The following is a 25,644-nucleotide window of genomic DNA, read 5'->3' on the forward strand; positions in this document are numbered from 1 at the left end:
AGACAGAGGATCCAAAGCAGGCTCTGTGCTGAGAGCGGAGAGTCCAATGCGGGGCTTGAACTCACAAGCTGTGAGATCATGACTGAGCTGAAGTCAGATGCTGAGCCACCCAGGTGCTCCATGACAATTTAAAAAATTCTTATGTTTTTCATAATTATGCAACCTTGTAATTATTCTGTTTCTGCAGTTCAGTGAGTAAGATACAAACTAAGAATTACAATTTTTCTTTGCTTTCAACCTTAATATAATGTAAATTAATAAGTTGAAAACACTTTCTTATTCTTCCTCTTCTCCATGCTGTGGGGGAAAAAACCTCAAATATCATCATCATCATCATCATCATCTGGACATAATCACTCTCACAATTTGGTCTAGAAATTCCATCTATAACATAAGAGATATTAGAGTAGTTTGCATTGAACATGCGGTGGAATGATTAAACTCTGTTATACCCCGGATAAAAGTCTGGATTCTAGTGATGGAGAATGTATTCATCAAAGAACTCACTCACATGGCTGTATTTTTGATAATTCTTCCTTGGTCCATTTTCTGTCCAATGCCGTGCACAACAAATACAATATGAGTAGTCTGTGATGGCTTGTCTTCTAATGTGGCTTCTTCTACATAACCTCTATGAAGTCTAGTCCCACTACTTGATGCTGTAGAAAAATTATGATTGTAAGTTTACTATTTATTCCAGAAATAGCATTTGGGCATACATTTAAAGAAATAATAAAGAAAAAGGAGTACTAGCAAAAAATTTCACTGGGTTGGGTGGGGATGAAATTTGTGAAATGATGTACAGTGACTGGCTCAGAGTACATGACACCAAAGCCAGAAACCATAGGGAAAAGAAAAGCAAGGAGGGAAGGATGGACTGAACACATAAAAAATTTAAAAAGTTCTCTGTAAAAAAAAAAAAACAAAAAATACCATGAAGCAAAGATAAAAGATGAATGATAAACTGGGAAAACTTTTGCAAAATTCAGTGCCTAATGAGTTAATTACTGGAGTGCAAAGGAGAGCTTACTAATCAAAAAGTGAAAAGACAACCGCTGAAATAGCAAAATGGGCTAAAGACAAGGTAATTCACAAAACAAATACAAATGACTAGGAAACATGTAAGAAGATATTCAAGTACATCTTGTTATCAAAGAAATTATATAAGAGGTAATTGCAAAAAAATTGGTATCAGACTTAACGAAACTTTCCGAAAAATTTATTAATAATGCTCTCACATCTTCCTCAAGCACCATTTCCTCTTTCCTTTCATCAAACTTCTGTAAAGAGCTGTCTATTCTTACTGCCTCTATTTCTTCCCCTACTTAGACTTCAACCCATGCCAATCTGGCTTCTAGCCCCTCAACCCATCCAAGTCACCAATGACCTCTACATCACTAAATCCAACAGAAAATTTTTAGTCTTCACCTTCAATTGCCATGTTTTATTTTCACATCACTGCCTGAGGTTTGAATGCTGTTGTGTTTCTAGAAGTATAAAAGATATTTATTAATTTTGTCAGATCATTCTAAATATATGATTATTCACTGATGAATACATGTGAACTCAATCACCTTAATAAAAGTTTCATTTAACAGGGCAGTAACTATCACTAAATTTAATACATATTTAAAATATACTAAAAATAGAATCTGAATAGTCCCTTTTGAATACAAGAAAAAAAGATTCCCCAAAGTTTGACAAAGTATATTTAACAATTACCTTTAGAAAATCCCAGTTTTTGGGTAACTGTCCTTGCAATTTTAGAAGTTGTTGCATCACTGTAAAGATACACTTCATCCACACTGTGCCAGTCCACATGATTTCTACTCAACTTGAAACTATGAATAGCTGTTGCAAAAAGGAAAAATTAATTTGAAGGTCTCTCATTTGTGCAAAGAATTAGAATACACAGATTTTTGAATCAGTATTTGAACTCAGTTGAATATAAAATTATTTTGCTGAAACACATATTAAATTGAAGCAAGTGATGGATAGGGGCTTTATTTTATAAATGATTAACCATGCTACAGGGAATGGTAATTCGTTAGAACAACACGGAATAACTGGCTTACCCACCATAGTTTTAACCTCTAACTGGTAGTTAACATGCTCTGATTATTAAAGAACTGCTTTCCCAGGTGATACGACATTTCTTCCTTCTAAGGGATAATTTATACCTTCATGAAAGTCCTCAATACCTTTGACATAGAAACTTAAGTTTCTTTTCTTCTGTGGACTATATTTTTGGATCTGTGAAAATTTCACTCAGCGGTGCAAGACAAAACAAGACTGAGAGGAAGACGGGGAAGACAACAATCTAACTGATTAGAAATAGGTAGTTTTGGAATGGATACTAAACGAATTATCACTGGATATTGCTCACCATAACAGAAATCCAGAGTTGAAAGATGTTTTAATAAGAAATCAAAGAAATTTTTTCTACTGTGATGTTCAAATCAGTATGGTTATTACATTTCTGAAAATAGGCTCTAAAAAAAAATGAAAACTATATGCTCGAGGAATACATAAGCTCTGTGAGGCAAGGACTACGTCTTGATCATTTTGTACCACGAGCACCAGTGTCCTAGCAGAGCCTAGACCCATTTCACAAATTCAGTGACACGTGTTTGTGGAAGCAACAGATTAAGAGAAGTGTCATAACATATCCATCGATTCATACTTGATAATTCTTATATTCTGAAGGCCTTAAACTTTCCTCTGTATCTCTGGTATAGAGATGAGAAAAATTCACATACCTTTCAGAAAACCAGGCACCTTAAAATCACTATGTCTGATTTATTTTTTAAAAAATCCCTTTTAAGCAAAATATAATCTCTACTATATATAAAGACCCAGAGGTACAAAGAGTCCCTTAATAGGGTCTTGCCACAAAGCTAGTTACCAGCAGAGTCTAACTATTCAGATTTGAGGATGGGCTGGAAATAACCTCAGCTTATATATGAAACGTTATAGCCCTTGTCAAGATCTAAGACCATAAAGTCATTTTTATGAAAACCTATTCCCTACTAGAATACATAGAAAAGTAAATCCTTTCTGGGGAATTGTACTTCTTAAGTTATACTACAAATACAATTTCAAAAACTTATAAAAAACCAATTTGTATTTCACTTATTTGCCCGGACATATTACTAACACTAAACACAGACCAAGATGCAATCAATGTAACAAACGTTAATATCTTCAATTCTCAAAAAAAACTTCAGAAAAACAATGTACAAACTCAGCTTTTTTCTATAAAATAACTTTTCATAAATTAAGAAAATATTTTGTAAGAGTTTAACAATTATTTACTTTTTCTATGCCTGATCCAAATCACTATTTTATGCCTTTTTATCTAATGTTTCTAAACCACATTTTTGTTCAAATAGTTTTGAGTAACATATGCTTAAAACATTGAAACTGTAAGACCAAGATAAAGAACAGTGGTAAGTCAATGAAATCTTGTTCCTCCTCAAACCATCCACATACTGTCTTAAAGTAAAACGTCTTAGTATTGGTGAACATGTCATTACTGGACCACACACATTATTTACAAATGTTCATAGCGCTTAAAATTAAGTAACTCTAAATAGCACACTGGACACAATTCTAAAAACTAATAATTTCTACGCTTTAAATACTGAATGCTATAAGCCAGGGTGTATAACTACATGGAGAAATAAAACTACAATTACTGTACCTTGAGAACGCTTTCGCTTAAGACCTGCCGCATCTGTACTCTCCTTATATCCTCTCCATTTGAACAGAGAAGGGAGGGAGAAGGGAGGGAGGTGGTAGACAACTAAGAAAGCAAAAACACTGAGCTTCAAAGTAAATTTTAAATGAGGTTTGCCATTTTGCCTTTTTGTTGTATTAGATTTAAAAAATGAGTTGTATTTGACAAACATTATTCTAAAATATTTATTTATATAATTTCTCATTAAAAATCAGTAAAGCAAAACATTAGTTTAATAATGTTTATCAAATATATGCTCTACTTTTATTGCAAGAAAAAAGGCAAATGATACCTATCAGTTAAAGATAACTATGCGATCATATTGAATGTCTTTGCACACATAGAATAAAAATAGGTCATGGTATTTTTTGTATGCATAAGGGATGTATAAGTCCCATCTTCACAATACCAAGGTTATTTACTCTCACCAAATTTGTGACTATGACATAGCTGACAGCTGATATGCAAATTAAGAAGGCAATAAATAACATTTTAAACATCAATGCAGTTTTCCTGAGAAAATATCACAGTATACATTCCACTAGATGCCTTCTATTACTGAAGTATATAATGGAAGCTTCCCACAGGAACAAAATATTCTTTTTGCAACTTTGTTCAAGTTGCTAAAAGAATTTTTAAAATGAAACTTTTGCCAAAATAAATCAAACTGGAAGCTGTGCTTTTAAATGATTAGTTATAAAAAAATGAAAAATTAGTAACACATAATGAAAAAAAAAAGTCACCAGTAAAAATGTATGCTGTGACATCTAGTAAACGTGAAACTGACAACATAAAGCCAGACATAGATTTGGTATTTGGCAAATCAGCAGAAAACCTTGAAGTCAACACTTTCTCTGTCAAACATCGCTACAGTTGCATATCAGTAAATGTCTTTAAAATAAAATAAGCAATTTATTCAAAATAAATTTTATTTAAAATAAGCAATTATTTAAAAATCCACTTGAAATGGAACTTTACAAATCAGTTCAATTAATGAACCACAAGGACCTTTAGGACTTAGTTCAAATTTGTGTTCCAAAAAGCATTTGCTTTTGCATCCTCTCTCCCTTCTACATTAACATGACACTCAAAGGTTAAATACTGTTCAAATATGAACATACTTAATTCCTGTTGTATGGTACCAGAAATATTTTTAAAAATCTGTTAAATGTACACATGAAATATATTCAGAGATTTGTGCAATAAAGGTAACAGAGATGCTTACAAGGCACTTAATAATCACAGCCACGCGTAATTAGATGGCTACAGACTAGGATTAAAAACTGGAATGTAACATCAAGATTATAAAAACATTTCATTGTCACAGAGGGGTAGAAAATGACAGCTGAAACAATTTTCTTCACTGAAAAAGTGTCTTCTCTCAGGCACCTTCTGGTCAGTTATTGAGGAGTAGATGTACCAGTTGCAGGAAACATTTTTAAACAAAAAATTCATTAAGAAAATGCTAACTATCAAAGTAGATCAAATTGACATAAATTTGAGACTTTAATACTCAAAGAAACAAAACCTAGATTTTATATTTCCACTAGTAAAACTAACATGAACCAAATCCATATTTACTAGAAGGAAATTAAAAGAATAAAAAAAGTCATTAGTACAAAGTATGCTGTGACATTCTGTAAGCATGAAATAGCCAACATAAAGCCAGACATAGACTTGATATTTGGCAAATCAGCAGATAACCTTGAAGTCAACATTTTCCCTGTCAACTATTGCTAGTTACATACCAATACATTTTCCCACATTTTAAATAAGCAATTATTTAAAAATTTACTTGAAATACATATGGACCATTTGACTACATTTCAAAATTATGCAAACACTTTCCGAAAACTAGTCAAAATATAAAAAAGAAAGGCTTTTCTTTCTAAAGGAACAGTACAATTTGGGGATTAAAAAAAGACAAACATCCCAATATAACAAAAATAGAGAAGCACATTTATTTGAAATACTTTCACAAAATTAAACAGATATGGTTCTTTACCTTCCTCTCAAATTAAATTCTTATTTTCACTTGAAAGTCACTTGCCGTATCTGTCACAACATCCCATAGTATAGTTAGAAAGCTCAATTTTTTTCAACCCAAAGCACAGAGTTAGGGGTACTATCATTAGTACAGTAGAGACAAAAACTAATTACTATCAATCCAAACGGGGATCACCACTAAATGAAATTCAAGTGCTAAAAAGCATTACTTGATTTTTCCCCGTAAAATAAAGTTTTAGTTAAGAATTCTTATGTTAGCAAAAATATGCATAAACTCAAGATGTTCACTTATTAAATGCTAACATTTAATTAAATGTATACTAAAGCCTACACAGCAATGAAAAAAATTTAAAGTACTTTAAAGCATTTCCAATAGGTTTTCTTACTAATCCACCTCTTAAAGAGATTTTCTTCATTATATAATTCTGAAAGCAACAGAGTATCAACAAAGGTGGTTGCTGATGACATACTAATCCTCAGAATAGAACAACTCAATGACTTTTCCCGTTCTAAAAGCTGTTAACCTATATAATCTCAACTTTAGGGGAAGCCGGTCTGCACATCTCAAACCTGCCAGCTATGAGAAAACTCATAGAAACCTTGGATCTCAGAGAAACTAATTAGATAAACTTATAAAACATAGTAACTAAAAGCTAGAAGGTGGGAATCCTCTTAGTTGCCAGAGAGAGGAAAAGGAAAGCTGATTACAAAGGGTTAGCACGCCTCCAACTCCTCTCACCTTTTTGACTTTTGCAATTCTATATTCACAGTTTGCAATTCTATATTCACTATATTCTTATCCAGTAACAGTGATAGGAATACCCACTTTACATGCCAAATTGTTAAATGTTTTAAGCCAAGATCCACCAACATTTGTGATGTCAGAGCACCCCAAATTAGTTTGAATAGAAATTTAGCTACGACTTTATATTGAGAGGGTGGCTCTTGTAGACAGCATATAGTCAGGTTTTGCATTTCTAATCAGGCAATCTCTGCTTTTTAATTCAAGCATTAGTTCACTTACGTTTACTGTGATTACTGACATGAGTGAATTTAGGTCTACTATTTCCCATTTGTTTTCTTTGTTCCATCTGTATTTTGTTTCTTGTTTCTCCTTTCTTGATTTCTTTTGGATTAATTAATTTTTTTTTTTTTACTATTTTAATTACCCTACAGGAATTTTTTTAAAACTTTTTATTGTGGAATAATTTTATACTTACAGAAAAGGTGCAAAAATAGAACAGAGAATTATCATATATTGGCTTCCCCTAAAGTTAGGGTAACTATAGTACAATTATCAAAACTAAGAAATTAATATTAGCACAACACTAGCAACTAAGATATAGACTTCATTCAGATTTCTCCAGTTTTTCTAATGTTCTTTTCTGTTCTAGGATCCAATCTAGGATACCATGTTGCATTTCATTGTCATGTTCCCTTAGTCTCCTCTAAACTGACAAATTCTTCAATCTTTCATAACTTTGATACTTAAAAAAATCATTATTGAGGTAAAATTGACAAAAGTATAAGATATTTAAAGTGTACATCATGGTACATTGAGATACTTACACATTGTGAAACAATACCCCTCATCTAGTTAATAGGACCCCTTAACACTTTTGAAGAGCTCTGATCAGTTTGTTTTGTAGAATGTCCCTTAATTTGAGTTTATCGATGTTTTCTCATGACTGGATTGAGGTTATACATTTTTTGGCCAGAGTGAAGTACAGGACTAACTCATTTACTTTAACCTTTTTAAAACTGATTATTGCTTGCACAGAAAAATTGTGAAGTGAGTGAAATACAATCTAGCAGAATGTTTAAGAATTTTCAAAATTACTTATTTGCAGGCCTGATTTTATTTGTATAATCCATCCCCAGTAAAACTCTAGGCTGCTAGGAGGTAGGGTGGGAAGAGAATTTGTATTTTAATTTTCAAAGAAAACAAAACTTAGATTAAAGTATCTAAGTTGAAAAAGTGATTATATTTTTATAGGTTATCTTTATTTGTATGCTAAAAAAGTTATGCTAAACTTTCACCAATCTATTTAATTCAATGCTTACTTAGAGATTAGTAGGAAAATTAACAAGGAGAAAATATTTAAAAATCCAAGTTATTTGTAGCATCAGCTACCCTAACCAAAACACAGATACGGTGAGAAAAAAAAGGAATTGCTGTTTTATTTTAACATTCTTCAAGGCAAAGGCTCGGTTTCTTAGAATTTTCACAGAGGAAGGGGAAAAAATTCCACAGAGCACTTAAGAGTTCCCAAATATACCATTTAAAAATGCTTTTAATAATTAAATGGGACTTTTCCAGAAAACTGTATTTGAAAAAACTCCACGGCACTGTGATTTCCAACTCTCTTTATTCTAAATCTTTTTGCAGAATATCTAATTCTGTATTCACTGTTTACTGTGTTATCTTTTACTTACCCTTTGGAACTATTCTCATCTTTGGCTGGCTTCCCCAAAACTTCTTGAGGGTCAAAACCCTGTCTATTTCTTTCACAAAAGTGCCTAGCACAGTACTAACTGAACATGGAAATATTAAAAACCTCCTGAAAATATGAAGAGTCAAGGCTTTATCTTATGTACATGAGAAAATTTAGGTGGAAAAGATATTTTTACCCTAATTAATTAATGAAACAGGATATTTCAGAAGCTTGGAGGTAAGAAGCAAAGTAAAAGATTAGAATATGTTTTTCCTTTGTAGATATGGCAAATTTGATTTATTTTTCCAATAATGGTGGCTTTTTGGACAGCAAATATTCTTTCCTTAAGACCAGTGATAATTTTTAAATGTACTACAAAATTTCCCATAATCTTCAAAGTCAAACATCATATCTTAATTCATAAATGTATGTTTTACATAAAACTGAACAACTAAAATGGCTAGAAATTTATGAAAACAGTATATATGCTAAATTGAACTTAAAATCTTCGTTAATAACACGCTGAAGCTTTACCTATATGCCATAGCATATTTTAAAAAACCAATTTTTCTTCTAGTGAACCTTAAAGAATCATCATTTTGAAAGATCACAACACAAAAATGTTTAACAGTTTAAAAATTTTGTTATTACTTATTGGAATTTTACTACTCAATGTATATCCTTAAAGCTAGCAAAAAATATTGTTATAATATCCTAGATTGATACTCTAGAATCAACATACACAAAGACATACTAAAAATCTAATCATACAAATATACCATGTTCTTTATCAGACTTATTTAAATGACTGGCTCATAAAATTAGGGCACTTTGAAGGAAACTGAAGTATCCTGCTACACTTAACATTTTGGTAGGGAGTAGAAGTAAAAAGGACACACAGAATTCTAATTTTTATTGTAATAAAAACAAGATTCCAGGGGTGCCTGGGTGTCTCAGTTGGTTAATCATCCCTCTCTTGATTTCGGCTCAGGTCATGAACTCATTGTTCCTTAGATCAAGCCCTGTCTTGGGCTCCTCACTGAGACCACGGAACCAGCTTGGGATTCTCTCTTTCCCTCGCTCTCAGCCCCTCCCCCCACTCGCACATGCTCTCTCTCTCTCTCTCAAAACAAACACCCCAAGATTCCAAATAGATGGGTTCTAGAGATGAAAAAGAGCTGATAACTAACTTCCACAAGATGGATTAGCAAGAGGAAAAAAATGTTTTGAATACAGTACAAAATAGGAGAATAATCTACTTATATTTTTATTTTTTTTTATACTCATCCTTTTTCTCCTCTGAGCTCTTGGGTTTTTGTCCCTATACTAATAGTAAGGAATGTGGGTGGCTAAACTAAGTTTGTTAAGGTGAATTGCCATTTTTGAGGCAGGACTGAAGGAGAATTCACAGAAAGAAAAAAATGTAGAATTCGGTCTTCTCCAATAGCAATTGCATTTTGGTAGTGGTGATGAGAAAGTACAAAATACTTCACTCACTAATATAAGATCATGGATATATAAAAATTGTTACTTGTGTTATAACCAGAGAAAGTATTGTTTTGACAGCACTCTGTGGGAATGCAGACAGAGCTCTGCTCTGTAGACACTGAGCTGCTCTTTACATATTGATATGTAAGAACCTTGAGCTTGAATTTTACAGTAAAATAAGGATAAATCTGACCCTACAGATTAGGAAAATGAGATACTTAAAATTCCAAGAGTATGGCATCTGGCACATAATAGATAACTACTATTATATATATTTGTTAGATTTAATTGCAAATTTATTCAGAAGCCACATCTTTCCTCAGTTATGTGGACTTTTAATCAACTATACAAAACCGGTATGTTAATTTGGCATAAATTAAACTAGACAGTTTCCTTGCTTGTGACAAGTGGTGTGTGTGTGTGTGTTCAGAGACAAAGAGCAGGAGAAAGAAAAAAATTGGGATGTTTGTTACTAATAAGAAAAAAAAAATAAGCCGATTTAAAGCTTATTGTTTTGCCATTAATTATGTCATGTAAACAATTATTTCCAACCACATAATTTTTTCCAAGCTGCATTCTGTGAATTACTTGATCGATACTGAGTTTTCCTGCTTTAGAGACGTTTTACAAGGGGAAGGGGAAAAAAAATCACTTAATTCATTAATTCACTAGATTCAATGGGGCTTGCCAAGAAACCTCCAAAATAAAGGCAAGCATAGATGGAGAAACACTTTTTAGAAAAAAATAGAGAAATCTACAAATTCTAATCTACCTGTATTATTATACTCACCAGAATAGCTGATCCCACTGCCTGCAGTAAATGGAATAATAGAAGTATTTTTAACTTTACCACATATTTTAAGTTTTACTCAAGATCAGATACATAATGAAACATGTCAATCTTGGCTATTATATAAATATTTTAAGCTACTGCAAACATATCCAAATGCTGAATAAGGGAATATAAGGAGTAGACTGTTTCAAATTAAAAGTTGATGTGGTTACCAATACGGAGACAGCTCAAAGATGCTTACAGAAAGGAAATTAAAATTGTTTTTTTTTTTAATTTCAAGAAAAGAACAAACATTAAAATATTAACAAAACTGCTCTTTTGATAGAAGGACATTTTTTGTAGATTCAACTTTCATTAATAATTAAAAACTACAGAAATGACTAATTCACAGAACATATTATCACAATTTGTACAATTATAGTTAAATCATATTAGTGTCATGCCAGTGAACATACATATTAAGCAAAATAAAAATTGAGATGGTTCAGAAATTCATAGCAGTTTTAACTTCTAAAATAATCAAATATTTAAAATTATCAGAAATTTTATAAATTCTAATACTCATGAATTACCACGTCAAACTTAAGAACTACTCTAAACTTCATCAAGAACTTACTTAGTTTACAAAACATATTAAATGTATTAATTGGTCTTACCATCTTTTCCATCTATGGATTTTGACACTTCAATATCAAAATTTTCCTGCATCTGCTGACCTCTAAAACAGCTGAGATGTTCTTGCTCAATTAAATTACTTTCTTCTTCTTCTAGAGGCTGCCAAGTGCCATCAATAAACCACTGTCCACGCATTACTGGTATTTTATCAGCCTCTGAAAAGAGAAATCACAGAAAGAGACATAGTAACTATAATTTTATATTTTGTTACTACCGTGGCAAAAACTGACTTTCTTGACCCAGAAGAATCATTTAAAGTTTTAAATTTTAGATTTCAAGCCACAGTACATATATTTTTTTACAGTACATAATTTTATTTAATTGGGTATTATGCACAAAAGTTATTTGGGCATTAGAAAGGTAGATGAGCAGTTATCTTTGTAACTGTGGCCCTGAGTAATCCAAATGAGTAGGCAAAGGGGTTAAGACAAGTTCATGTAAGACTCTGGTGACAGTTCTAATGTCTTAGAAAACACTGATGTATACTCCCAGAAGCAGTTGAGAAACAGTGTGTGGGGTAGTAGTGTGTTGCACTTTTTAGGGCTTCCTTGAAGGTTATGGACTCCCAGTTAGCATAGAGGAATAGCTGAAACATTTAATTATAGTAAATTCCTCACCCATTTTAGAAAAAAACTGAGTAGAAAATTTTCTTGAACTCCACATTTTTTTTGATTAAATACTGTTCCTAAAAGTCTAAAACTTTTAGTAGCTATTTATTCATTTTTTAAGAATAAACCACAATTGTCAGCTATGCTATCTTGAATCCTCTAAAATTTGTAAAAAATAAAGCAAAAATAAAATGGAAATGAAAAACCTTAAAAATAAATAGCAAAATAAAATGAATTTAATTATGTAGAGATATGGTTTAATCATACATAGAAAAATTATTTCAAGTGGATTTAAAACAGTAATTTTTATATACATATTGGGATATACCCTATGGACAAAAAGAACTGCAAATATATCTTAAGCTTTTTGTAGTAACTGCACTGTTATAATTGTTAATAATTGTAATAATACTGGTATTGTTGATTTGAAACTCTAGGTTAAAATGAATATATTAATTTTATTAAATATCATTAGGAAATGAGAAAAAAGATACAAATACAAATATCAAAGAAATAAAAATTGTAATTTTAAATTTCAAGTAGGGGGTGGGGCACCTGGGTGGCTTAGTCAACTCTTGGTTTCAGCTCAGGTCATGATCTCACAGTTCGTGGGTTCAAGCCCCGCTGGGCTCCACACTGACAGTGCAGAGCCTGCCTGGCATTCTTTCTCTTTCCCTCTCTGCTCCTCCTCTGTGTTCTCATTCTCTCTCTCTCTTTCCTCCACCCTCAAAATAAACAAACTTAAAAAAAAGTTTTTGATTTCAGTTAGAAATATCAGCATGAACTAAAATGATGTATTTTCTCTTTTAAAAATGCCTGTGGCACCTGTGTGACTCAGTTGGTTAAACAATCAACTCTTGATTTTGGCTCAGGTCATGATCTTGCTGCTCGTAGGCCCAAGCTCTATTCAGGCTCCATACTGGCAACGTGGAGCCTGCTTAGGATTCTCTCTCTCCTCTCTCTCTGCCCTCCCCACCCCCCCAACACACATGCACACAAGTGTGTGCACTCTCTTTCAGAATAAACTTAAAAAAAACATTCTAAGCTTTGTCCACTGAAAAGGCCTAGAAATACACCAACACTTGAGCATTCCTGAAACAACGACCATGATCTCTGAATACCATTTCCCACCAAAAGAAACCAAGATCCTTCAAGAAATGGCTAATTCTGGGTGTGAGACAGAAAATTTACCAGATGATCATGAAATATGTTATTGTATCAGACTTGTACTGTGATGTATTAAAAATGTAATATGGGTTTCTACTTCTTACATTATCCTATATTCTGCTATAGCAATTCTGTATGTAGGTGTTTACTGTGTTATTTGGTACACAGATACTCAAAAATATTATAACTTCATTGTGAATTACAGCTTTTAAAACTAGAAAGTATATTCTGTTATGTTTAATGACTTTTAATCTGGAGCCTACTTTGTGGAGATTGAAACCCTTGCTTTCTTATTTTTTTCTATTTGCCTGTGACAGTTTTGCACATCCCTTCATTTTTAACTCTTTGAATCACTAGGTTTTAGATATGTCTCTTACAGACACCACAGAATGGGTTTTGCTTTAGGAAGCCATTTGAAAATGTTTTTCTTCTAATAGATGAGTTAAGCCCATTTATACTTATTGATATGACTGATACATTTGAATTGTGTGTTCTTTTATAATTAACATTTTATTATTCATACTTATTCTTTTTTCCCTATAGTTGTTATTATTGTTTTATTTTTATTTCATTTTATTAATTTTATTTGTTTAAATTATTTTTAATATAAAATTTATTGTCAAATTGGTTTCCATACAACACTCAGTGCTCATCCCAGAAGGTGCCCTCCTCAATACCCATCACCCACCCTCCCTTCCCTCCCACCTCCCATCAACCTTCAGTTTGTTCTCAGTTTTTAAGAGTCTCTTATGCTTGGGCTCTCTCCCACACTAGCCTCTTTTTTTTTTTTTTTCCTTCCCCTCCCCCGTGGGTTTCTGTTAAGTTTCTCAGGATCCACATAAGAATGAAAACATATGGTATCTGTCTTTCTCTGTATGGCTGATTTCACTTAGCATCACACTCTCCAGTTCCATCCACATTGCTACAAAGGGCCATATTTCATTCTTTCTCATTGCCACGTGGTACTCCATTGTGTATATAAACCACAATTTCTTTGACATTCATCAGTTGATGGACATTTAGGCTCTTTCCATAATTTGGCTATTGTTGAGAGTGCTGCTATAAACATTGGGGTACAAGTGCCCCTATGCATCAGTACTCCTGTATCCCTTGGGTAAATTCCTAGCAGTGCTACTGCTGGGTCATAGGGTAGGTCTATTTTTAATTTTTGGAGGAACCTCCACACTGTTTTCCAGAGCGGCTGCATCAGTTTGCATTCCCACCAACAGGGCAAGAGGGTTCCCGTTTCTCCACATCCTCTCCAGCATCTATAGTCTCCTGATTTGTCCATTTTGGCCACTCTGACTGGCGTGAGGTGATATCTGAGTGTGGTTTTGATTTGTATTTCCCTGATGAGAAGTGACGTTGAGCATCTTTTCATGTGCCTGTTGGCGATCTGCATGTCTTCTTTAGAGAAGTGTCTATTCATGTTTTCTGCCCATTTCTTCACTGGGTTATTTGTTTTTCGGGTGTGGAGTTTGGTGATACTAGCCCTTTGTCCGATATGTCATTTGCAAATATCTTTTCCCATTCCGTCGGTTGCCTTTTAGTTTTGTTGATTGTTTCCTTTGCTGTGCAGAAGCATTTTATCTTCCTGATGTCCCAATAGTTCATCTTTGCTTTTAATTCCCTTGCCTTTGAGGATGTGTCAAGTAAGAAATTGCTACAGCTGAGGTCAGAGAGGTCTTTTCCTGCTTTCTCCTCTAGGGTTTTGATGGTTTCCTGTCTCACATGCAGGTCCTTTATCCATTTTGAGTTTATTTTTGTGAATGGTGTGAGGTGGTCTAATTTCAACCTTCTGCATGTTGCTGTCCAGTTCCCCCAGCACCATTTGTTAGAGACTGTCTTTTTTCCATTGGATATTCTTTCCTGCTTTGTCAAAGATGAGTTGGCCATACGTTTGTCGGTCTAGTTCTGGGGTTTCCATTCTATTCCATTGGTCTATGTGTCTGTTTTTGTGCCAATACCATGCTGCCTTGATGATTACAGCTTTGTAGTAGAGGCTAAAGTCTGGGATTGTGATGCCTCTTGCTTTGGTCTTCTTCCTCAAAATTACTTTGGCTATTCAGGGCCTTTTGTGGTTCTGTATGAATTTTAGGATTGCTTGTTCTAGCTTCGAGAAGAATGCTGGTGCAATTTTGATTGGGATTTCACTGAATGTGTAGATAGCTTTGGGTAGTATTGACATTTTGACAATATTTATTCTTCCAACCCATAAGCACAGAATGTTTTTCCATTTCTTTATGTCTTCTTCAATTTCCTTCATAAGCTTTCTATAGTTTTCAGCATACAGATCTTTTACATCTTTGGTTAGATTTATCCCTAGGTATTTTATGCTTCTTGGTGCAATTGTGAATGGGATCAATTTCTTTATTTGTCTTTCTGTTGCTTCATTATTAGTGTATAAGAATGCAACTGATTTCTGTACATTGATTTTGTATCCTGCAACTTTGCTGAATTCATGTATCAGTTCTAGCAGACTTTTGGTGGAGTCTATCGGATTTTCCATGTATAATATCATGTTACCTGCAAAAAGTGAAAGCTTAACTTCATCTTGCCAATTTTGATGCCTTTGATTTCGTTTTGTTGTCTGATTGCTGATGCTAGAACTTCCAACACTATGTTAAACAACAGCAGTGAGAGTGGACATCCCTGTTGTGTTCCTGATCTCAGGGAAAAAGCTCTCAGTTTTTCCCCATTGAGGATGATGTTAGCTGTGGGCTTTTCATAAATGGCTTTTATTATGGTTAAGTATGTTCCCTCTATTCTGACTTTCTCGAGGGTTTTTATTAAGGATGCTGAATTTTGTCAAATGCTTTTCCTGCATCGATTGACAGGATCATATGGTTCTTATCTTTTCTTTTGTTAATGTGATGTATCACATTGATTGATTTGCGAATGTTGAACCAGCCCTGCATCCCAGGAATGAATCCCACTTTATCATGGTGAATAATTCTTTTTATATGCTGTTGAATTCGATTTGCTAGTATCTTATTGAGAATTTTTGCATTCATATTCATCAGGGATATTGGCCTGTAGTTCTCTTTTTTTTACTGGGTCTCTGTCTGGTTTAGGAATCAAAGTAATACTGGCTTCAAAGAATGAGTCTGGAAGTTTTCTTTCCCTTTCTATTTTTTGGAATAGCTTGAGAAGAATAGGTATTATCTCTGCTTTAAACGTCTGGCAGAACTCCCCTGGGAAGCCATCTGGTCCTGGACTCTTATTTGTTGGGAGATTTTTGATAACCGATTCAATTTCTTCGCTGGTGATGGGTCTGTTCAAGCTTTCTATTTCCTCCTGATTGAGTTTTGGAAGAGTGTGGGTGTTTAGGAATTTGTCCATTTCTTCCAGGTTGTCCAGTTTGTTGGCATATAATTTTTCATAGTATTCCCTGATAATTCCTTGTATTTCTGAGGGATTGGTTGTAATAATTCCATTTTCATTCATGCTTTTATCTATTTGGGTCATCTCCCTTTTCTTTTTGAGAAGCCTGGCTAGAGGTTTATCAATTTTGTTTAATTTTTCAAAAAACCAACTCTTGGTTTTGTTGATATGCTCTACAGTTTTTTTAGATTCTATATTGTTTATTTCTGCTCTGATCTTTATGATTTCTCTTCTTCTGCTGGGTTTAGGCTGTCTTTGCTATTCTGCTTGTATTTCTTTTAGGTGTGCTGTTAGATTTTGTATTTGGGATTTTTCTTGTTTCTTGAGATAGGCCTGGATTGCAATGTATTTTCCTCTCAGGACTGCCTTCGCTGCGTCCCAGAGCGTTTGGATTGTTGTATTTTCATTTTCGTTTGTTTCCATATATTGTTTAATTTCTTCTCTAATTGCCTGGTGGACCCATTCATTCTTTAGTAGGATGTTCTTTAACCTCCATGCTTTTGGAGGTTTTCCAGACTTTTTCCTGTGGTTGATTTCAAGCTTCATAGCATTGTGGTCTGAAAGTATGCATGGTATGATCTCAATTCTTGTATACTTATGAAGGGCTGTTTTGTGACCCAGTATGTGATCTATCTTGGAGAATGTTCCATGTGTATTTGAGAAGAAAGTATATTCTGTTGCTTTGGGATGCAGAGTTCTAAATCTGTCTGTCAAGTCCATATGATCCAATGTCTCATTCAGGGCCCTTGTTTCTTTATTGACTGTGTGTCCAGATGATTTACCCATTGCTTTAAGTGGAGTATTAAAGTCCCCTGCAATTACCACATTCTTATCAATAAGGTTGCTTATGTTTGTGAGTAATTGTTTTATATATTTGGGGGCTCCTGTATTTGGCACATAGACATTTATAATTGTTAGCTCTTCCTGATGGATAGACCCTGTAATTATTATATAATGCCCTCTTCATCTCTTGTTACAGCCTTTAATTTAAAGTCAAGTTTGTGTGATATAAGTATGGCTACTCCAGCTTTCTTTTGACTTCCAGTAGCATGATAGATAGTTCTCCATCTCCTCACTTTCAACCTGAAGGTGTCCTCAGGTCTAAAGTGAGTCTCTTGTAGACTGCAAATAGATGGGTCTTGTTTCTTTATCCATTCTGATACCCTATGTCTTTTGGTTGGCGCATTTAGTCCATTTACATTCCGTGTTATTATAGAAAGATATGGGTTTAGAGTCATTGTGATGTCCATAGGTTTCATGCTTGTAATGATGTCTCTGGTACTTTGTCTCACAGGGTCCCTCTTAGGATCTCTTGTAGGGCTGGTTTAGTGGTGACGAATTCCTTCAGTTTTTGTTTGTTTGGGAAGACCTTTATCTCTCCTTCTATTCTAAATGACAGACTTGCTGGACAAAGGATTCTTGGCTGCATATTTTTTCTGTTCATCACATTGAAGATCTCCTGCCAATCCTTTCTGGCCTGCCAAGTTTCTTTCTTTTTTTTTTTTTTTTCAATATATGAAATTTTGTCAAAATGGTTTCCATAGAACACCCAGTGCTCAACCCAAAAGGTGCCCTCCTCAATACCCATCACCCACCCTCCCCTCCCTCCCACCCCCCATCAACCCTCAGTTTGTTCTCAGTTTTTAAAAAAAAATTTTTTTTTTCAACGTTTTTTATTTATTTTTGGGACAGAGAGAGACAGAGCATGAACGGGGGAGGGGCAGAGAGAGAGGGAGACACAGAATCGGAAATAGGCTCCAGGCTCTGAGCCATCAGCCCAGAGCCTGATGCGGGGCTCGAACTCCCGGACCGCGAGATCGTGACCTGGCTGAAGTTGGACGCTTAACCGACTGCGCCACCCAAGCGCCCCTGTTCTCAGTTTTTAAGAGTCTCTTATGCTTTGGCTCTCTCCACTCTAACCTTTTTTTTTTTTTTCTTCCTTCCCCTCCTCCGTGGGTTTCTGTTAAGTTTCTCAGGATCCACATAAGAATGAAAACATATGGTATCTGTCTTCCTCTGTATGGCTTATTTCACTTAGCATCACACTCTCCAGTTCCATCCACGTTGCTACAAAGGGCCATATTTCGTTCTTTCTCATTGCCATGTAGTACTCCATTGTGTATATAAACCACAATTTCTTTATCCATTCATCAGTTGATGGCCTGCCAAGTTTCAGTAGAGAGATTCGTCACGAGTCTTATCAGTCTCCCTTGATATGTTAGAGCACGTTTATCCCTTGCTGCTTTCAGAATTTTTTCTCTTTCCTTGTATTTTGCCAGTTTCACTATGATATGTCGTGCAGAAGATCAATTCAAGTTACGTCTGAAGGGAGTTCTCTGTGCCTCTCGGGTTTCAGTGCCTTTTTCCTTCCCCAGATCAGGGAAGTTCTCAGCTATTATTTCTTCAAGTACACCTTCAGCACCTTTCCCTCTCTCTTCCTCCTCTGGAATACCAATTATGCATAGATTATTTCTCTTTAGTGCATCACTTAGTTCTCTAATTTTCCCCTCATACTCCTAGATTTTTTTTATCTCTCTTTTTCTCAGCTTATTTTTCCATAATTTTATCTTCTAATTCACCTATTCTCTCCTCTGCCTCTTCAATCCAAGCTGTGGTTGCCTCCATTTTATTTTGCAGTTCATTAATAGCATTTTTTAGCTCCTCCTGGCTGTTCCTTAGTCCCTTGATCTCTGTAGCAATAGATTCTCTGCTGTCCTCTGTACTGTTTTCAAGCCCAGTGATTAATTTTATGACTATTATTCTAAATTCACTTTCTTTTATATTGTTTAAATTATTTTTGATCACTTCGTTAGCTGTTGTTATTTCCTGGACGTTTTTCTGAGGGGAATTCTTCCATTTTGTCATTTTGGATAGTCCCTGGAGTGGTGCGGGACTGCGGGGCACTTCCCCTGTGCTGTCTTGAATAACTTGCGTTGGTGGGAGGGGCCGCAGTCAGACCTGATGTCTGCCCCCAGCCCACTGCTGGGGCCTCAGTCAGACTGGTGTGTGCCTTCTCTTCCCCTCTCCTAGGGGGAGGACTCACTGTGGGGTGGCATGGCCCGTCTGGGCTACTTGCACACTGCCAGGCTTGTGCTGCTGGGGATCTGGCGTATTAGCTGGGGTGGATCAGCAAGGTGCACAGGGGCAGGAGGGGCAGGCTCAGTTCGCTTTTCCTTCAGAGATCTGCTTCGGGAGGGGCCCTGCGGCACCGGGAGGGAGTCAGATCCGCTGGAGGGATGGATCCGCAGAAGCACAGCATTCGGTGTTTATGCGGTGCAAGCAAGTTCCCTGGCAGGAACTGGCTCCCTTTGGGATTCTGGCTGGGGGATAGGCGAGGGAGATGGCGCTGGCGAGCGCCTTTGTTCCCCGCCAAGCTGAGCTCTGTCGTCTGGGGCTCAGCAACTCTCCCTCCCATTGTCCTCTAGCCTTCCCGTTCTCCGAGCAGAGCTGTTAACTTATAACCTTCCAGATGTTAAGCCCCGCTTGCTGTCAGAACACACTCCATCCGGCCCCTCCGCTTTTGCCAGCCGGACTCGAGGGCTCTGCTTGGCCAGCGGGCCGCCCCTCCGCCCCGGCTCCCTCCCGCCAGTCCGTGGAGCGCGCACCGCCTCTTCGCCCTTCCTACCCTCTTCCGTGGGCCTCTCGTCTATGCTTGGCTCCGGAGACTCCGTTTTGCTAGTCTTCTGGTGGTTTTCTGGGTTATTTAGGCAGGTGTGGGTGGAATCTAAGTGATCAGCAGGACGCGGTGAGCCCAGCGTCCTCCTACGCTGCCATCTTCCTCTGGGCTCTGTTTTGTTTTTTTTTTTTAAGGTTTCTTTCGGTATTTAGGAAGATTTACACTTTTTGTTCTAATTGTTACCTTCATACACTGCATGTGTGTTTATGTGTATGTGTGTATTTTAGGGAATCTTAAATCTGTTTTCTTATTTAACCTTTACCATCTGGTTTGTCCATTTTAAGTGGTATCTTAGAATCGCCACTTAATATTTATACAATAGGGAATGATCTTATTCTATCTTCTCTTTCTCTCTTCACTCATTTTTAGTTTTATTCTTTCTACTTTGTCAGAATGTATAACACTCACACCCATGTCCCCACCACTGTTTAAGTTCTGGATCTACAATTAAATATATTAAATTCTAAGAACTTCCTAACCTTTTTCATGTTCAAAACTGTTTATCACTCTGGTACTTGAAGGACAGGATAACTAGCTTGAACTTTGTTTCCTGGAGTTTTCAAAACTCAGGGAAATTCTTTCATGTTCAAAACTGTTTATCTGTCACTATCACGTTTATAAATTCTTTCATGTTCAAAACTGTTTATCTATCACTCTGATACTTGAAGGACAGGATTACTAGCTTGAACTTTGTTTCCTTGAGTTTAATGTTTTTTGTATTTTTGAGAGAGAGAGAGAGAGAGAGAGAGAGAGAGAGAGAGAGAGAGAGATCGAGACCCCGAGCAGGGTAGGGGCAGAGAGAAAGGGAGACAGAGAATCTGAAACAGGCAGGCTCGGGGCGCCTGGGTGGCGCAGTCGGTTAAGCGTCCGACTTCAGCCAGGTCATGATCTCGCGGTCTGTGAGTTCGAGCCCCGCGTCAGGCTCTGGGCTGATGGCTCAGAGCCTGGAGCCTGTTTCCCATTCTGTGTCTCCCTCTCTCTCTGCCCCTCCCCCGTTCATGCTCTGTCTCTCTCTATCCCAAAAATAAATAAACGTTGAAAAAAAATTTTTTTGAAACAGGCAGGCTCTTAGCTATGAACACAGAGACTGACACAGGGCTTGAACTCCAGAAGAGCAAGATCATGACCTGAGCCGAGGTCAGACACTTCACTGACTGAGCCACCCAGGCGCCCCTCCTTGAGTTTTTAAAAATGGGATCCTACCGGTAGTTTTCCTTGGTATATTGTTCTTGAGAAGTCTGATGTGAGCCTAATTTTTTATTATTATTAGTAGTAGTAAAGTCATCTCCTGCTCACTCTTTACCCCAGAGGGCAAAAAAAAAAAAAATTGTCTTTGAAGTCTAATATTTTCCCTAGTCTTTAAAATCTAAAATCTAATAAAATCTAATCTGACTCAGAGTTCATTGTTCTGAATCAATCTGTCCAAGGTGGGCCCTTTTAGTGTGTAGATTTCAGTTTTTCTCTTACTTCTGAAAAGTTGCCTTGAATTATGGCTTAATCGTTAGTTCTGTTCCATTGATTTCTCTTCTGCACGGACTCTAATTATAAATATGTTGGGTCTCCCTTTGTCTATATTGCATTTCATACACTTTCTTTCTCAAGCTTTTTACTTCTTTCTGCATCTCATTTTCATTATTTTTCTTGTTTTCTTTCCTTTTATCAATGCCTCTTCCATCAATACCCCTATTAGTATGTCCTGAAGTTTGTTTATTTTTTATTTGCTTGGGGTATTTTAATAGTTTCCCAAAACTTCCAGGGAAGATAGTGAAGTAAGAGGATCCTAAGCTCACCTCATCTCATGCATACAGAGAGATAACATCCACATCAGTATAAGTAACCCAGAAAACAACCTGAAGACTGGCAGAGCAGACTCTACAGCTAATTGTAGGGAAGAGGCCACATCAAAGATGTGGTTGGCAACCAAAATAACTGGGAGACTGTCTGTAGGAGGAAGTGACGCCACAGGCACAAAAACAGAAAGGAGAAGATGCCTCATTAGGCATCTGAGGTATGGGAGACCTGTATTGGGAAGAAGAAAACCCTCATAACATATGGCTTTGAAAACCACAGGGTCTTAGCATTCAAGTTCTTACAATCAGTGAGGCTTAAAAACTGGAATTCTAAAAATCAGTGGGCTTTGCTCCGGGACAGCATGAGAGAAACTGAGTCCCTGCCCTAAAAGAGAGAGTATAAGAAAGAACCCAACTTAGATATAGACTTAGATATAGACAGTTTGAAAAACACCTGGGGAAGATTCATTTACGAATCTCAGAATGTATGCTGGAATGGCAGGGATTTTTAGGAGACTTCTCTAAGACAAAAAAGCTAGAGAGCACAATTTCCTCCTCCCTCCCCATAGCCTAGATACAGGAAACACTGGGGGAACCACTAGAAACACTCCCCAACTAGCCTGTTAACAGAGTGCTCTCCTGTGGACTTGCCCTCCCCTCCCCCGCTCCAACAGGCCCTAAGCAGAAGTCAAAGCAGTGCCACAAGTGTGGCAGTGTGCAAATGTGCAAACAGCCCCAGCAGGGGCAGCACCACTCCAAAGTAACTCCTGCCCTACACAGAGTGGAAGACAACCACGCACACCAGTCCCACTGCAACCCCAGCAGTGGGTAGAGGTCAGACATGGTCTGACTGTAGATTCCACCCACCAACGAAAGCTTCTCAGAGGACAACACAGAGATAGCACCCTGCAGTTTAGTGATACTGCATCTCTGACAAACACCTAGTCTGACTCAAGGTAGCCCCGGACTGGCCCATTAACAACACAGGGACTGAACCCTATCTGCAATAGGCAAAGAGAGCCATTTCAGAAGACTGGACTGAAGGCACATGTGGCTCAACCACAACAGTAGGGCACACGCAACATACTCAGGAGACACCCCTGGAGTGAACAGGGGACACTGCAGGGCATTATAGGACTCGTCTTCATAAGGTCACTATTTTCAAAAGCAGTAGACATAGCTGGCTTACCTAACACACAAGAACAGAGTTAGTCAAAATGAGGAGACAAAAGACTATGTTCCAAATAAAAGAACAGGACAAAAAACAGCAAAAGAGCTAAATGAATTAGAGATAAGTAATAAGCCTGCTAGAGAATTTAAGGTAATCATCATAAAGATACTCACTGAACTTCTGAAAAGGGTGGAGGACTCCAGTGAGAACCTCAACAAAGAGAAAAACATAAAAAAGAACTAGTGAAAGATGAACTCAATAACTGAAATCCAGAATACACTGGAGAGAATAAACAATACACTAGAGGAAGCAGATGGATCAGTGACTTGGAGGACAGGGTAATGAAAAACAATCAAGACACATAGTAATTAAATGGCAAAAAGTAGTGATAGAGAATTTTATAAGCAGTAAGAGAAAACAGTAACATACAAGGGAAATCCTATAAGGCTATCCGCTGATTTTTTTTTTTTTTTTTTGGCAAAAACATTGCAGGCCAGAAGGGAATGGCACAATATATTCAAAGTATGGAAAGAAAAAACCCTACAGCTAAGAATACTCTATCCAGCAAGGGTAACATTCAGAAGAGAAGGAGAGATAAAGAATGTTCCAGACAAACAAGAGTTAAAGGAATTCATCACCCCTAAACCAGCCTTATAAGAAATGTTACAGGGGACTCTTAAGAGTAAGAATAGTAGGAAGCATAAAAGCAGTAAAATTAAATATATCTACAAAAATCAGTCAAGGGATTCACAAAATAAAAGGATGCAAAGTATGACACCATATACCTAAAACATGGGAGGGGGTGAGGAGTAAAAATTTAGTGCTTTTAGAATGGGTACAAATTTTAGGAGCAATCTACTTAACATAGATTGCTATATGCATAAGATGTTATACATAAATCTAATGGTAACTACCAATCAAAAACCAGTTATAGATAGACAAAATATGAAGAGAAAGAATCTAAGTACATTACTAAAGAAAGCCAGCAAATTGTGAGAGAAAAGAACAAGAAAGGAACAGAGAACTATAAAAACAACCATAAAACCAGTAACAAAATGGCAATTCAGGGGCGCCTGGGTGGCTGGCTCAGTCGATTGAACATTCGACTTCGGCTCAGGTTATGATCTCAAGGTTCATGAATTTAAGCCCCACATCGGGCTCTGTGCTGTCAGCTGGGAGACTGGAGCCTGCTTCAGATTCTGTGTCACTTTCTCTCTGCCCCTTCCCTGCTCCTGCTCTGTCTCTCTCAAAAACAAACATTAAAAATATTAAAACAAAATGGCAATATGTATATACCATCAACAATTACTTTGAATGTAAATGTACTAAATGCTCCAATAAGACACTGGGTGATGGAATGGATAAAAAAGCAATACCCATCTATATGCTGCCTACAAGAACCTCTTTTCAGACCTAAAGACACATGCAGACTGAAAGTGAACTGATAGAAATGCATTTATCATGCAAATACAAGTGAAAAAAAAAACTGGGTAGCAATACTTACAATCAGACAAAATAGACTTTAAAACAAAGACTGACAAGAGTCGAAGAAGGACACTAAATAATCATAAAATGAACAATCCAACAATGTGTAACAACTGTAAATATTTATGTACTCAGCATGGGAGGACCCAAATAGATAAAGCAGCTAATAACAAACATAATGGAAGTAACTGATAGTAATACAATAATAGTGGGAGATTTTAACACCCCACTTACATCAATGGATAGATCATCCAAACAGAAAAGCAACAAGGAAATAGTGGCTTTGGATGACACATTGGATCAGGTGGATCTAACAAGTTATATGCATAACATTCCATGAAAAAACAGCAGAATACACATTCTTTTCCAGTGCATGGGGAACATTCTCCAGAATAGATCATGTGTTAGGACACAAAACAAGTTTCAAAAAATCCAGAAAGACTGAAATCATACATCTTTTCTGACTACAACATCAAAAAAACTAGAAATCACAAGAAGAGATCTGGAAAGAACACAAACACATACATGCAGGTTAAATAACAGGATACTAAAACAATGGATGGGTCAACCAAGAAACCAAAGAGAAAATCAAAAAAACACATGGAGGGAAATTATAATGAAAACACAATGGTCCAAAACCTCTGGGATACAGCAAAAGCTGTACTAAGAGGGAAGTTCATAGCAATACAAATCTACCTCAAGAAGAAAAATCTCAAATAAGCAATTTAACCTTTCATCTAAAGGAGCTAGAAAAAGGACAACAAACAAAACCCAAAACTAGTAGAAGGAAGGAAGGAAATAATAAGAATTAAAGTAGAAATAAAATAGAAACTAAAACAAAACAAAAACAAAAAAACCCCCCAAAAAACAACACAAATAAAACCCTCCCAAAAACAAAAACAACAAAAACAGATCAATGAAACCAGGAGCTGGTTGTTTAAAAGAGAAATAAAATTGATAAACTTTTAGCCAGACTTAACATAAAAAAAAAAAGACTCAAATAAACAAAATCAGAAATGAAAGAGAAATAACAACCAAAACCAAAGAGAAATAACAACCAAAACCATAGAAATACAAAAGATTATAAGAGAATATTATGAAAAATATGCCAACAAATTGGGCAACCAATCTGGCTTAGTTTCTTTCTTTTTTTTTTTAAATATATGAAATTTATTGTCAAATTGGTTTCCATACAACACCCAGTGCTCATCCCAAAAGATGCCCTC

General features: G+C 36.1%; 1 protein-coding gene across 10 annotated transcripts in view; it reads right to left on the bottom strand.

Moving 5' to 3' along the window:
• The window catches only part of DDHD1 (DDHD domain containing 1), a 109,203-nt gene that overhangs the window by 46,308 nt on the left and 37,251 nt on the right, over positions 1-25,644 (bottom strand). For 3 of the 10 annotated variants that reach the window (XM_040477165.1, XM_040477169.1, XM_040477164.1), the window contains 5 exons: positions 11,119-11,292; positions 10,460-10,480; positions 3,704-3,805; positions 1,723-1,851; positions 512-659 (listed from right to left, as the gene is read on the bottom strand). In XM_040477165.1, coding sequence (XP_040333099.1) covers positions 512-659; positions 1,723-1,851; positions 3,704-3,805; positions 10,460-10,480; positions 11,119-11,292 — 574 coding nt within the window. The remainder of the gene's footprint in view (positions 1-511; positions 660-1,722; positions 1,852-3,703; positions 3,806-10,459; positions 10,481-11,118; positions 11,293-25,644) is intronic. The other 7 variants (XM_040477174.1, XM_040477172.1, XM_040477171.1 and 4 more) reach the window with 3 other exon arrangements.

Source organism: Herpailurus yagouaroundi, unplaced genomic scaffold (assembly GCF_014898765.1).
Source record: "Herpailurus yagouaroundi ecotype Mexico unplaced genomic scaffold, PumYag 141, whole genome shotgun sequence".
Classification (NCBI taxonomy): Eukaryota; Metazoa; Chordata; class Mammalia; order Carnivora; family Felidae; genus Herpailurus; species Herpailurus yagouaroundi.